This window comes from Panthera onca, chromosome B2, assembly GCF_046562875.1.
Source record: "Panthera onca isolate mPanOnc1 chromosome B2, mPanOnc1 haplotype 2, whole genome shotgun sequence".
NCBI lineage: Eukaryota > Metazoa > Chordata > Mammalia > Carnivora > Felidae > Panthera > Panthera onca.
In genome coordinates this window covers 144,822,568-144,835,889 of record NC_138343.1, presented here as the reverse complement: position 1 = coordinate 144,835,889, position 13,322 = coordinate 144,822,568, and the positions used below count along the sequence as shown (strand labels likewise).

At 41.7% G+C, this 13,322-nt stretch overlaps 1 protein-coding gene across 2 annotated transcripts in view; it reads left to right on the top strand.

Moving 5' to 3' along the window:
- PRKN (parkin RBR E3 ubiquitin protein ligase) overlaps positions 1-13,322 on the top strand; it is a 1,338,651-nt gene that overhangs the window by 489,190 nt on the left and 836,139 nt on the right. Inside the window, exon 4 of one of the 2 annotated variants that reach the window (XM_078447547.2) lies at positions 5,264-5,382. In XM_078447547.2, the coding sequence (XP_078303673.2) occupies positions 5,264-5,382 (119 nt within the window). Of the gene's footprint in view, positions 1-5,260; positions 5,383-13,322 lie in introns of both variants that reach the window. The other variant, XM_078447546.2, reaches the window with a different exon arrangement.

Sequence of the window (13,322 nt, the reverse complement as noted above, 5' to 3'; positions counted from 1 at the left end):
CAAGGAGAAAGAGTAAACTGAGGGAACCAGGCAGGTTGTAGGTGATCAGTAGAGCTAATGGTGCAGACATTATCCTTGGCGTTTACATAACAGGAAGTGAAGCTGTAGCAGGGAGGAGGCAGCAGCTGGAAATGGTAAGTGCCAGGCTGGACACCATGGAAACAGTCAGAGGAAGACTTGGAAGTATGCCTCAGCCAAGGACTCCACCTTATCAGATGCTGGTCCTGTCGTGGTGGGATGAGTCATGTGTTTAAAGTTGGTAAAACTAAGTTGGATACTTTCATACTCCCAGATGTAATTATTTGGGGAGATGTCTTATGCTTAGGGGGAAACCAAAGGAAGAATTCTTTTTTTTCTTTAAAAACTTTTTTATTAATGTTTATTTATTTCTGAGACAGAGAGAGACAGAGCATGAGAGGGGGAGGGGCAGAGAGAGAGGGAGACACAGAATCCGAAGCTGGCTCCAGGCTCTGAGCTGTCAGCACAGAGCCCGACACGGGGCTTGAACTCGCAAACCGCGAGATCATGACCTGAGCCCAAGTCGGTCGCTCAACCGACTGAGCCACCCAGGCGCCCCCTGCCAAAGGAAGACTTCTTAAAGGAAGTGCCACTCCAGCTGGACCCTGAAGGTATGGATCAAAGATGGCGATGGCCATGGAGATGGGCCAGTCGCTGTCCAGCCACACATTAAGACTCGCTCTGCTTGGTGTAGGGGATGCGGCCTGTGCGAGGGAGAAATGAGCAAGAAGCTGTCTTCTGCCTCTGACACGAGCAAGGCCCCCAGGTCTACCCTGTGGTGCTGCAAGCTCACAGGATCCCCTTTTCGCCTCTTACCAGCCAACATGGTGTTCATTTCAGCACACTTAACAGCAGCCTATTCCACTTGCCACTATGACGGAAGAACCCCCTTCGTTTTGTTATCCGCAGGCCTGATGAGGGAAGGAGAGAGGGGACCAGGCCCATCCTTGTTATTTATTCTCCTCTGCTGTGCTGTCTGATGCGATGACTTCCTCAGTCCTCCCTTGCTCCCTTTGAGGTCCTCAGTAGGCAAACGCTGGCTACCGTGTGCGAGAGTACGGATGTAGGACATTTCCCTGGTCATAGAAAGTTCCCCTGGGCACCCTGTTCTACTTAATATTTTAATATGATCGTCTGTGATAAATGCAGTAAATCAATTATATACAGGCGGTTTTATAGTATATTGATACTGAACATTATTTTACTGTGGTATCGAATATGTTACTCTCACTGTTTCCTCCCCTGGTAAACAAATTATCCAAGCAGTTAAACTCCTCATTCTCTGTGACAGCCAGCGGTGGAAACTTTTGAGGTCAATGCAAAGTTTTCATGAGAATCAGCATGAGTCTTCTTAAGTAGTCATTAATCTTATTAAAACAACTTCGTTAGGCCGTAAGCCCACTGAAACACATTTAAACGAATGGGAAGTATGCACATTATGCGGGTTTCTCGGAAAGTCAAAGCAAATAATATATGTCATCTTTAAAAAGGGGTTTTACTCGATCTGTTGCAAATATTGTTAACGATTTCTGCAATTTCTTGGATGAAGCAGGGAGGGAGAAGGAAGAGTGGAGACTTGCCTGAGGATTATGTTAACTCGACAAAATGAGAGAGAGAAACTAAAGATAAGGACAAAAAGGATAATGCTAAGGAAACCCTAGGGGTGCTTTAAATGGGCACACTGACTCACACTTTGACAAGGGCCCTGAACGCTAGCTGTGCTTTTAACTTCTGCCCAGAAAAATAAATAAATAAATAAATAAATAAATAAATAAATAAACGAACTTCTGAACGAAAGGAATGTACTTTACTTGTAAAATCATTACATCAGTAGACTCACCCTCGGGGCTTATGATAAAATAATCATCGTCAAGCAAAAATAAAAAATATATTGATAGCTGGGGTAGGGGGAAGACCTTAATTGTCTAGATGCTGTTCAGGAACATCTAATAAGGTCAGGTTCAGAGACTTGAGGGGTGTGGCTCATGTCTCTACACCAAGCCCTAGGCAGTAAGTTGAATCCTTCCTCTGGATTTTTTTTTCCTCCAATTTTTTTTTTTTTTTTTTTTTTGAGGAATAGTTTCACAAAATGCCCCACGAAAGGCGAGCTTCTGAGGTCAGATAAAGTCTGGGATGTGCTGTGCTCTCTACTTCTGTTACAGAGTCACAGAACTCTCTGGAAGTCCCACAGTGAGGTTTGCTCACCTTGGCTTAATTTAGCCTCCCCGAAAATGGTTTGGCGAAGGAACCCCAGGTGCTTGGGCTTCACACCATGTCGCAGCCTGCAAACCATGATGGTGTTCTGTAAGGTGTCCCCAATCCCTCAAGGAGCCCTACGGTTTTGTATGAGAAAAGTCCGTGGTTTTAGGATGTTGAAGGATTCAGGAGTGAGTAGCATGATGTCTGCAACTTAATTACAAATGATTCAGCCAAAAATATATACATGGGTAGTATATGTGTATGTATGTATATGTGCACACACACACACACACACACACACACACACACGGAGAAGGAGTGAGCTGAAAACATGGCAAAATGTTCACAACCGGTGAATGACAGCAAAGGATATAATTTCTAATACTTTTGAAATATTTCTCTAGTTTTGAAATTTTATTCTGTAAAAAGAGGGGAACGTTATAAACACCATCACAAGCTGTACTGGTTATTTTAGGGAGCGAAGGGGTCGCCATATGGAGAGTTGATTAAGCAAGAGAAAGGATTTTAAGAGCCAGACAGAAGTGAAAGGGGAAGGATTCACGTCGTTGACTGGAGACAGGGACGCGGCTGGAGAAAAGCTTTCCAGGGCATTCTTCACACCGCCTTGCCATTCCTTGAGAAGTTGTGGTTCCATCTTCTGAAGTCTGTGCCTCAGACCCTCAGTCAGGCCGACGGGAACATTGCCCAGAAAAACACATCGTGGTGTTGCTTGTTCTTACTCCTGTCCTGTGCACTGCAGACCTCGGTGTGACACAGAGAAGTCTGCCAACTTTAAATAGCGTGACGCAGCCAGACTAGCGATGAAGCCACCCTGAAAAGGGGATCTCGGGATTTACCTGAAAGCCCCAACTTCTGGACCACGTAAAACCAACAGCTTGAAATTTGCCGTGGCCAGGGCTGGCCTGACCTTGATCTTCCTGGGACTGACTATTAATCCCCAGCTCGCAGCTGGCTCAGGGAAGCACATGTAATAGATTGCACGTCACCTTATATGCTTCCAGGGCACAGACGTGGGCACGCAGTATTTTCTGACTAACTTCTCAAGGACTTTGGTGAAGGTTGCAGCACAGAAAGCTGGAAGAGTTACGTCCCCAGTCTTCGGTTGCTGGTTGCCCCTGCCTTTATCATTTGCTGAAACAATATTGCAAACGTTGCTGTTGCCCTGAGGGAGAAGCAAGAGCCATTTAGTTTCATGGATGCATCATTTACTATTGCAAAGCTGTTGCTAATACGCTCTTTCAGACAATGCTAGTGTCTTTGCCAACCTGGCTCCCCTTCCTAAGCTCCTTCTCCCATTCCTGTTCCTCCTCCTCCTTTTTTCTTATTGTTTAACCTTTACAGTAGGTTATAAAAATTGTAAAATTGGATGTGTTCATATTTCTGTTGAAGGTTTTAACAATAAGGGCTCCTACCTCCCTCGCTAAGCTCTTCTTGGAACACGGTAAAACCGTCAGACAGAAATGGTCTTCTGATATTCTGTCAGTTATTATGGTATTTCTATAACTTTACGGTCCTACCCATTGCATGTATTGAACTGCATAAACCTCATGAATCTATCTTATGTAATTATTATAGTTGCTAATAACAATGCGATATCTACAGACTTGAGTATCTTGTACGTTAAGGCACTAAGCTACAAAGAGGTGTCAAAAAAACAATTTCTTATCAATACAAACATATATTTATATTTATACTTTACCTTCCCTTCACACTGGAGGCTAAATATTAGGCTACATATTAATTCCCAGAGAGTAATATTTGTAAAACATATTGCTAATAAATGCTAACATTATAAAGTTTGACATTTTTATTGTGCTTTACATGTTACAAAGTGTTGTCACTTACAATATCGGTAAAGATGACTGAACAAATGACAATTCAACATGTCTACAGATGTTGTTTTATAAACAAGTAAAAATAAATGGGGCTGCATAAGACTTAGGATCTCTTTTTGTTTCTCATTATTCTTGTACTAATTGTTTTTAATAAATAATATGCACTTGGGAGGCTGAATGTTTTTTCTCATAATGATAAAAATATTCTTTATTATTTCTAGATGATCTTGATGATAATAGTAAAATTTTAAACAAAGTTTTTATGCCACTACATTTTATGTAATTCCTATCCAACAAGAAGTAAGGTATAAAGGTTCAAAGAACTATTTAATGTTATAAATTTTAAAAAGACGTTATTTTACTAGTGAATGCTTCTAAATAAAGTGAGTTCTTTGCAGAAATGGCATCGTGACACTATTTGGAAAGGTTCCCCTAACGGACAGAATAGCACTACGTGTGTATGGTAACATTTGAGAGAAATGATCAGAGATGTTTAGTTATTGATTTTTTTTTTTTTTTTTTTTTTTGTCCAGCTTTTACTCTTGTGTTATTTGAAAGGCATTTGTCAAGGTAGATCCAGACAGAAGTGTGAAACACAAGGCGCCCACTTCTGCACACTGCGGCCGGGTTCCGTTAAGCCCCTCAGGACTCTTGTCTTACTTTATGTGTGCCTGTGCATTGGAAAGTCTTCACTGGAAACCCAGGAAGCTGTGATCAGGCCACTCATATCATGAGAAATGGGCTGGCGTGTCCCTGTAGATAAGATTTTAAGAGGAAAAAATCTAGAGCCTTCAAACTGTGTAAGAAGCATGAAATAGAATTCAGGAGCAGTGGTCTTTGAATTTCCAATAGTCCCTATATTTCCTGTGCTTTTAAAAAACCTCAGCGGCACAGAATGCGTCTAACTTCCCCGCGTGGCAAATACTCTTGGCTGGCTCTCTTGGCAGCAGGTTGCTAACTTTGCTGAGTAAGTCACAGGGCTGTTGGCAGGAAGAAGAAAAGATTTTCACTCTTTTGAGCATAAAACTAGATTTTCTAAATTAAATTGTTGTATCCTCGTTGGAATATTTATCCCGCTAATGTTTCAAAATGCTCCCGAGGAGTTCGTTTAAAAATTTGTCTCAATTTGGATTCAATGCTGATTGGCTACTTCCTCTGCTTTTTTTCCCTCCCCCCCCCCCCCCCAGCAGGTAGACCGCCTTACAACAGCTTTTATGTTTATTGCAAAGGCCCCTGTCAAAGAATACAGCCAGGAAAACTCAGGGTGCGGTGTGGTACCTGCCGACAGGCGACGCTCACCTTGGCCCAGGTAAGGAGCTACAGCATTGGCAGAAACTGCCCAGAAACATGAGTGTGTGTTTCCAGAGATGGCTTTCAGGGTTTTGAATCCAATAAGACCCATGACTCAAGAAAAGAGACATTCTTCTATGCGGTCGTGATGGTTAATGGTATCTGAAGTTTCATTTAAAAACATTACTGTCAAACGTTAGGTAGTGCCGAGCCATTGTTTCCATATCTCTAATCCAGGCCTACTGAGAGGAAGTACAGAGACGCTTTTATAGCGAAAAGGTGTCGGGCTTTGGCGGGGGCATCTTTTAGAAGAGGCCAGGAACTGGAAATGTTTCATGTCTTGTTCCGTGCGACAGTAACGTGGTTGTGTACGTGTGTCAAAATCCACTGGACGGTTCACTGAAAACGGGTGCACTCGGGGCCGCTAAACCTAAGTTATGCCTCACGGAGGAAGCAGAAAGGGAAGTCGTGGATCGACAACCGTGTGCACGCGGGTTGGGCCAGCCGCCACCTGCCGTGGCCTCCACTAGTGTGGCACAGCTCACTGGCTAAGAAGGATTTTACATTTTTAAGTGGCCAGGAAATATCAAGAGAATGCTGTGTGGCCCGCGGACGTTATATGAACTTTAATCTCCGACCTCCATGATACAATTGTACCCGAAGGCCACTCATTTCCTTACGTGTCGTCTGTCCCGCTTCTGTGCCCACGGTGGGGTTGAGCGGTTACCGCACAGACTGGTTGCCCCGCGGAGCCTGGCGTATCTATCTCTGGCCCCCTAGAGAAAACCCTGATATAAAACGTGTGCACAGCTAGGCCATGGCTCCCCCGTGATGGTTGTGTAGGATTTGGCCAAAGTTGATGCGGATGTGAATGTGAGTGGGCACAGAGGGCATTCCGGTTGGTGCAGCTATGAGGGCTCAGCCAAGGAGGCATTAAAAAGGTCAAAGGTCTTCAGGCAACCGGGGCTGAAGTGGGGACAAGTACTTCCTGACCACAGCGCCCCCCCCCCCCGACCCATGGCTACCACATTTAGATTTTATTCCACAGGCAATGGGGAGCCAAGGCAAAATGTTAAAAATAAAGGTGATTTATAAAATGACGTTTTAGAATGCTTTATTAGTGGTGTAATGGTTTGTCATTGGGACTGGTGTTGGTAACAGATTGAAGGCAAAGAGGCTTAATTAATAGACTCCTCATATGGTTGGTGGGCAGTGGGGCACTGGCCTGGGTCAGGGTGGTGGCCCATGGCATGGGTCTAACGGAGCAGCATGGTAGAAAATGAAGGATATACCCAGCAAAGGAGAAATCATGGATCCCTGCCTCAGGCCTGGGGAAGACGGTGGCATCACTCAAAAGTACAGTACAGTATTTCATCATCATACAACCTGTCAGTTCCACAGGGGAATCCTGTGAACTCCACTTAGGAAGACAAATCCTAAGTTTGTTCTGACTCTCTGGACTGGACTGTTTTCTGGGGGCATCACTAGGCAGCGCTTCTGTCTGTGAAATGGGTTCTCTTAAATACCACAGAAGTTTCTCTTCCACCAGAATCTCTCCTCTGCCACTAGCCTTTTCCAGTGCTTTAAGTAGCCTCTTCTTTTTTTGATCTATGCTTCAGTCTTGATTGCCTCTGATGGTGGATGTGACCTAAATATACCAACTTCCAATTGTTCTTAGTAAAAGCAGCAATAACAAATTATTATTGAAATCCATGCTTCATTATTTTCCTGCATTATGTAATTGAATTATTTCATAACACTCTTAAGTACTGTCAGTGACCTTATTTTAGATGCGAGAAACCTGAAGCTTGAAGAGATTAAGGAAACAAGAGTTTATGAGACCAGGGGCTTGAACCGGGCTGTGTGATCTAAACTTGTAAACTCTACAGTCTCCCCATTTTTACTGCACAGATATATTCACACTAAATGTCATGTGCTCATATATCCCCAGTGATCAGACAGGTGATTTAAGAATGGGTGAGAAGTGGGCATCGAGGGTGGTGAGGACCACGGTGGCTGAAGAGGCCAAGAAGCCACTCCTGCCACTTGTTAAGAAGTGATTGGCTTAATGTGGGCAATCTTTTAATTAAGAGAAACTGTAAATGGGGATTTTTATGTGAAATTTCTCATATTAAAAATAGGCTCCATGGGGGGGGGAAATCGAAAACAAAAAGGAAAAACAGCCTGCGGTGTCTGTGTAAATGCATGAACCAAAGTGGTATCGTATGGGTTAAATGGTACATTAACGTTAGGTGCTTAGAGGGCCTGGTGAGCGGTAAGCACTTATTTAGAGGGAGTAATTGTTGAGAAGCAGTATGGTGGGATCCTGAGGAGATGAGTCTGCAGACTCTTTGTACTACATGGGTTAGAATTCATATTTCATTATTTCCCATTTATGTCAACGTGGCGAGATCTGTCCACTGGGATAATGGTATCTACTTCTTATTTCTTGGGAAGATTAATTAATCTATGAAGAGTATTTAGAACAGTAGCTGCAACATCAATAATTAGAAATCTTAAATGCTTTCTTATTGTTACTTTTTTACTATTATACTTAACACACACACACATACACACACACACCCACACACACACACACACACACACACACACACACACACTTCTATGTAATTCACCATGAAATCAATCCATACTTTGGCTAACTCCTTTCAAAGAAATGAAAGCATCCCCTTCCCGCCCTGCTCATCAAGAAGCTCTGTGTATTTCCCTCACCCGCTCACCTGGACCAGCATGTCCTTGGAGGGATGATCTCATGCACCCAGTGGTCTGGGTTCTGCCCCATCTCAGATGCCCACTCCCATGACCACCCCAGACTTTGTCAGTGCCTAGAACTGCTCCGCATTTGATTATTAAATTCAGACTTTTATTCTCCCTACATTGTTTTTACTCTGTACATTGTTAACCCCTCTCTTAAATTTTTCTAGAGCTGTCTCATGCCTTTTCTTTCATCATTTCCTCCCCTGACAGGCTCAAACTTCAACCCCATTATTACAGATAACATTAAGTTTCTGTTCCACATTCTATGCAATTGTCCAGTTGTCAATATTCCTAGTGTCCCTAAGCCTCTTGTATCAGATGACTTGTCAGTTGGCATCCCTGGTGAATTCCAGCCCTCCGCACAGTATCTTGCCCATGGTGGGGTACAAAGCTGGCAATGCCAAGTGAATGGCATCTATATTTGAACTTTTACACATTGACAAGATAGACCCACGTACTTTAGAAATTCTATGTGACATTTTGTAATCATAGTAATTATGATTGTTTTGCTACCATTTATTGATTTCCTTCATTACATTTATATTCTGGTACTTCTTTTTTTTTTTCTAATTCTCATGACAGAACTGCACTGTAAATATTATTGTCTACTGTTTTTAATAAGGAGACTCCATGAAGTTAAGTTATGAGCCCAAAGTTAAACAATTAACAAATGTTGATGCCAGGGATGAAAAGTCTTCTGTGTGTCTATAAAGCCTTTTCTAGGATAGATTGCTTACTATACAAATCTGGCAATCAATGTCCTATTATCCAACTGCTTCCCTGTACTTAAAATACCATTCAAAAAAAAAAAAAAACTACTTAAAGATTTAGGAAAAATGGAAAATATTTAAAGATTACTTATTTAATCTAAAACGTTAGTATTGTTACTAGCTGTAACATGCCTGCAACCCAGTAAATGAGGACTTTGATTTTTTGTTAATAACAAAAGTCCACACTCAGTCGTACCTTCAGAAGATCTCTCTGGAGCAGCTGAGCAATCACACTAGTCTGCAAGTCTTGTCAGTGGGTGGGGCAGGTGCTGAACTTTGTGGAGAGGAAGCATTTCTATGAAGAGAATAGGCAACTCTTAGGTTTCATTTTTTCAAACTTTATCAAGATCTACAACTTACAGAATTTTCTGTAGTCAAGAGAGAAAAAACAAAAAGGAAAGGACTTTGTGTGGCTGACAATTTACAGTAGAACAGGGGGTGGTTTATCTGAGCTCTTGCAAGGAACTTGTTATATGCAAGGAGAAAAACCAGAACATACTTAGCCACCTGGGTTATATTTTGTAACATAATTTTTTTTTTCTGGTCTGGAAAAAAAATGAGTCTACAATAGGCCCTTTGCCTTTCATGGGTCTTAATAGTAATCTCCTAATTAATTTTTGTTGTTGTGGGGGACTTACTCCTAATGCCAACATTTCCTCGACACTATTTAAATTTTGCATGCAAGATAATGAGCTGCCTCTCATACCTAATGCTCTAAGGTTTAAGTGTTTACATGTTTCATATTTAATACGATGCTCTTAATGAGTTGGCAAGGAAGATAAGACGGCCATTTCTGCTGTGATGTTAAGAATGGGAAACTGATGTCTGAAGTTTGGGCCTGACCTTGAGGGTAAATTGAAAATCAGCTGGGACGCCAGGTTTTCTTCTGTCTTTAAATGAAATTACCTTCTTTATTTCATGGTGACCTTGGCCAGGGTTTCCACTAACCAAAATAGCCTTGAGAAACGTGAATGCTCACTGGAAAATAGTGAACAGCGGCTGATGTGAACAAAAAACATGGCAGGCCTCCAATTTTCATTTGCCTTTGCAAAGACAGTCCACTTAGGTCCACCCAGAAATGACACAGGGCTAAGCTCAGAAGGAAGGTTGCTTTGTACTTGCATGTATGCTTCTGACTGCGTTCTTGAACAATAAAATGGGTAACCTAAAATTACCTGTGTCATCGTTTCCCTCATTGGTGTGAAAAATCAAATGATGACTAAGTGAAAGCCTCAGAGACTTTCTTCTTTTTTTATTTAATACAAAAAATAACTGTGGACAGAAAAAGTAAGGTTTTCCAAGGTATGCAGAGAATACACCACTTTTAGAAATAACTAGAAATTAAAGAAGGAGTTTATACTGGAAAAAGAAGCAGCACCGAGAGGCTTAAAGAGGCTTGTCTTCTTCTCTCCCCGTGGGTGCCGCTACCAAACTCAAGGTTAGAGGGTCCGCAGCCATGGTCCTTCCAGTCCATCTTATAGTTAGACTGCGAGTTTGGTGGTGGGGAGAGAGCCCTCTGGCAGGGGAGCAAGGTCCGCAGTCAGGCGTGCCTCTTAGCTGCTGTCAAAGATTTCCCAGGACCGATTCATAAGAACACAAGAGGCTGTGTGACTAATTAAAACGTGTGCCCGGGGTTGACGAAGTTTAGTTAGAACATGATGCTGATGACGAGGAGGGCGTCCCCAGGGGTCACGCTAAGAGGGCAAATCCTCCTCAGCCCTGTGGGCTTCTGCTCCCTGAGACCTAACAGTGCCGTCTCCTGCATTCCGGGTCCCTTTCTGCCACCACAGTCTGGCCATCGCCCACGTTCCGAGTGGACTCAGCCTCCTGAGGAAGACAGAGCTTCCGGGACAGGGAAAAATGGACTCGTTTCTCTCCCAGGACACAGGCTTAAAGTACAGTAAGAGTATTTATGAGTGAAACAGTTGATTGAGTAACAATAACCGGACGCTAGGGCAGACGAAGTGAGGGAGAGAGCACACCGCACGGCGCAGTCTGTCTTAAAATACTGGACTCGGGGCCGTCTGGGAGCAGAGAGCCAGAGACAATGGCTTCCTGCACTCCTTTTCCCATCAGATGTTCTAGATTCGAATTCTGCTGCTTAGTAGCTGCGGGACGTTGGGCAAGTTCCTTAAATTCTTGGTCTCAGTTTTCTTGTCGCAAAATTGGAAGTAAAATTTTTCATCAAAGTTATCGCGGATTCAATGATTCCATTCTTTAAAGTACGAAGCATAGTGAAAACAAATATAAATAAAGTACTGAGCACAGTGGCACATAATCCACGTTCAGAAACTGTCGCTCTTACTGTCATTTGTTCAGGTGATGAGTTTTCTGCCAAAAAAGCATCAGAGCAACTGTGGAACTCTCCTTGTACCCCGATACCTGCAGGGCGCTTTAGTTGTGATCAAGGTTACACCCTGTTCATCTCTCCAGCACAAACTCTAGGTAGCCCGAGTTACCAACCATTAGCATCTTTTTTTTGCGACTCAGTTTATTAGTTTTCCAGTGAATCAGAAGCCAGGAGACCAGTGCAGCCAAGAGCTGCAGAGAATCCCCCCCACCCACCCCACAATCACTATAATTACTTTATCTCAAAAAGAACTTTATCTTTGCCACTCTAATGAGATAGTCTGCCACGGAATAACATTAAAGCTAAAAGGTTTCTGATGAGGAATGGGGCAATAAATAGAGTAAGATGCAAACCGCCTGCCGTGATGGATTTTATTTAAAATTGGTTTATAGATTAGAAACAATTTATGTGAGGATATTTATTAAGAAATATTGTCTAAATGTATAATCATTCCTGAACTTAATATTTGTTGCAGATTAATTGTTAGTAAGGAGTCCACTTCTTCTCTTCATATCAAAAGCTATATAATAAAGCCTTGGACTATATCTAAGCTTATTTAGAAATAAGTATGTGTAATCCCACTTTTTACTTATTCAATTCTTAGGCATTTCTGAGTCATTGCAAATTATTTTGTTATCTAAATATTTTTTAAAAATTGTAAAGCCCATTTTGGATGCCCAAAATGTGTAACCTGGCCCTGAAGTCTGTTTTGATTTGTGTTATGATGTTAAACCTGCAAAGAAGCCAGTTTTTGTGGTGGATTGATCTCACATCAGGGATTTAGGATAGAGAGGGAGCAGAAGACAGGTCTTGCCTCTGTAGGTGCTGGGGCACCCGCCCGTTCCCTTCTGCCCCTGTCTGTTCTGCCCACGAGATTTTTCTTGGCCGTAGGGACTCTCCTTCCTCCATCTTTCTGAAGCCCACCTTCTTTGTGTTATATTCTCTTCCGTCCCACTGTGGACTCCGGCCCCCTCTCAGCCACACACTCTTGACATCCTCACACTGGTCAAGTATCCCGTCAAGAGTAACTGACAAAAGATTCAGAGATTAGAAGATTTTTCCTCTTTTTCTCTTTTACCAAAACCAGTATCTGGAAAAGAGCCAGTCTCAGGTAAAAACAAGCAAATAATAATCATAACTCAAACTGCAAAGTAGTATCAGAAAGAATTTTAAGTTGTAATGATTTCTTTTATATTAAAGCGTGATTTGGGGTAGTTTACACATATATCAAACACTGCAAAGTCTAAATGTGAAATGATCTACTTAAATTGGGTTGATCCAGACCATTACAGGGTATCATTGTCAGCCAATATAAATGATTTAAAATTGTAAGTAAATGCTGCTAATGTCATTTTCCTAAAACTCATAGTAGTTTTGGATAACTCATGCCTAGAGTACAGACTTACAAATACTCTTCCCCATCAACCTCCATCTCCGCTGACTACAGATTAATTTGCTAGCCTCTTTCACTGATTTTACCAAATTTACTAATTTACCAAAAAAACTATCAGGGATAATATCATTCTGGAACATTCTTCTGGAATTTTATTTATATGGTGATTGCATTACTCATTTGATTATTATAAATATATCCAATGATATATTTTCTGAGCAGATTTTAAGAAATGCTCGGTTTATTGAAAGCTAAAGATCACAGGTGAATTCATCCTATGAAAGTTTTCTTCTTGACTGTATTTCTGAATATATTCCTATGAATATAATCAAACCTCTAACATTTTATGTAGGAACTTTTGGGTTATACAAGATTTCTTTCTAATATTTATTTTAGTTATTTTTTCCAGATTTTTTTCCTACCGTTTACTAAGTATTTATGAATTTACCAAAAACTTCTTTTAAGCAATTATAAAGTCTGTAGCATCTTATATAGAATCGGATTGTTGTAATGGCTTTCAAAGACATCTCAAGTCTCAGCTGAACAATTTTATCTTCCTAAGAGCATTTGAGATGTTATATTTGTTTAAACACTAGATATTTTCTGCTGCAGGTAGAGGCCATCGAGACAGATAGAAGGAAAGAGGACATTGAACACACAGCACTCTG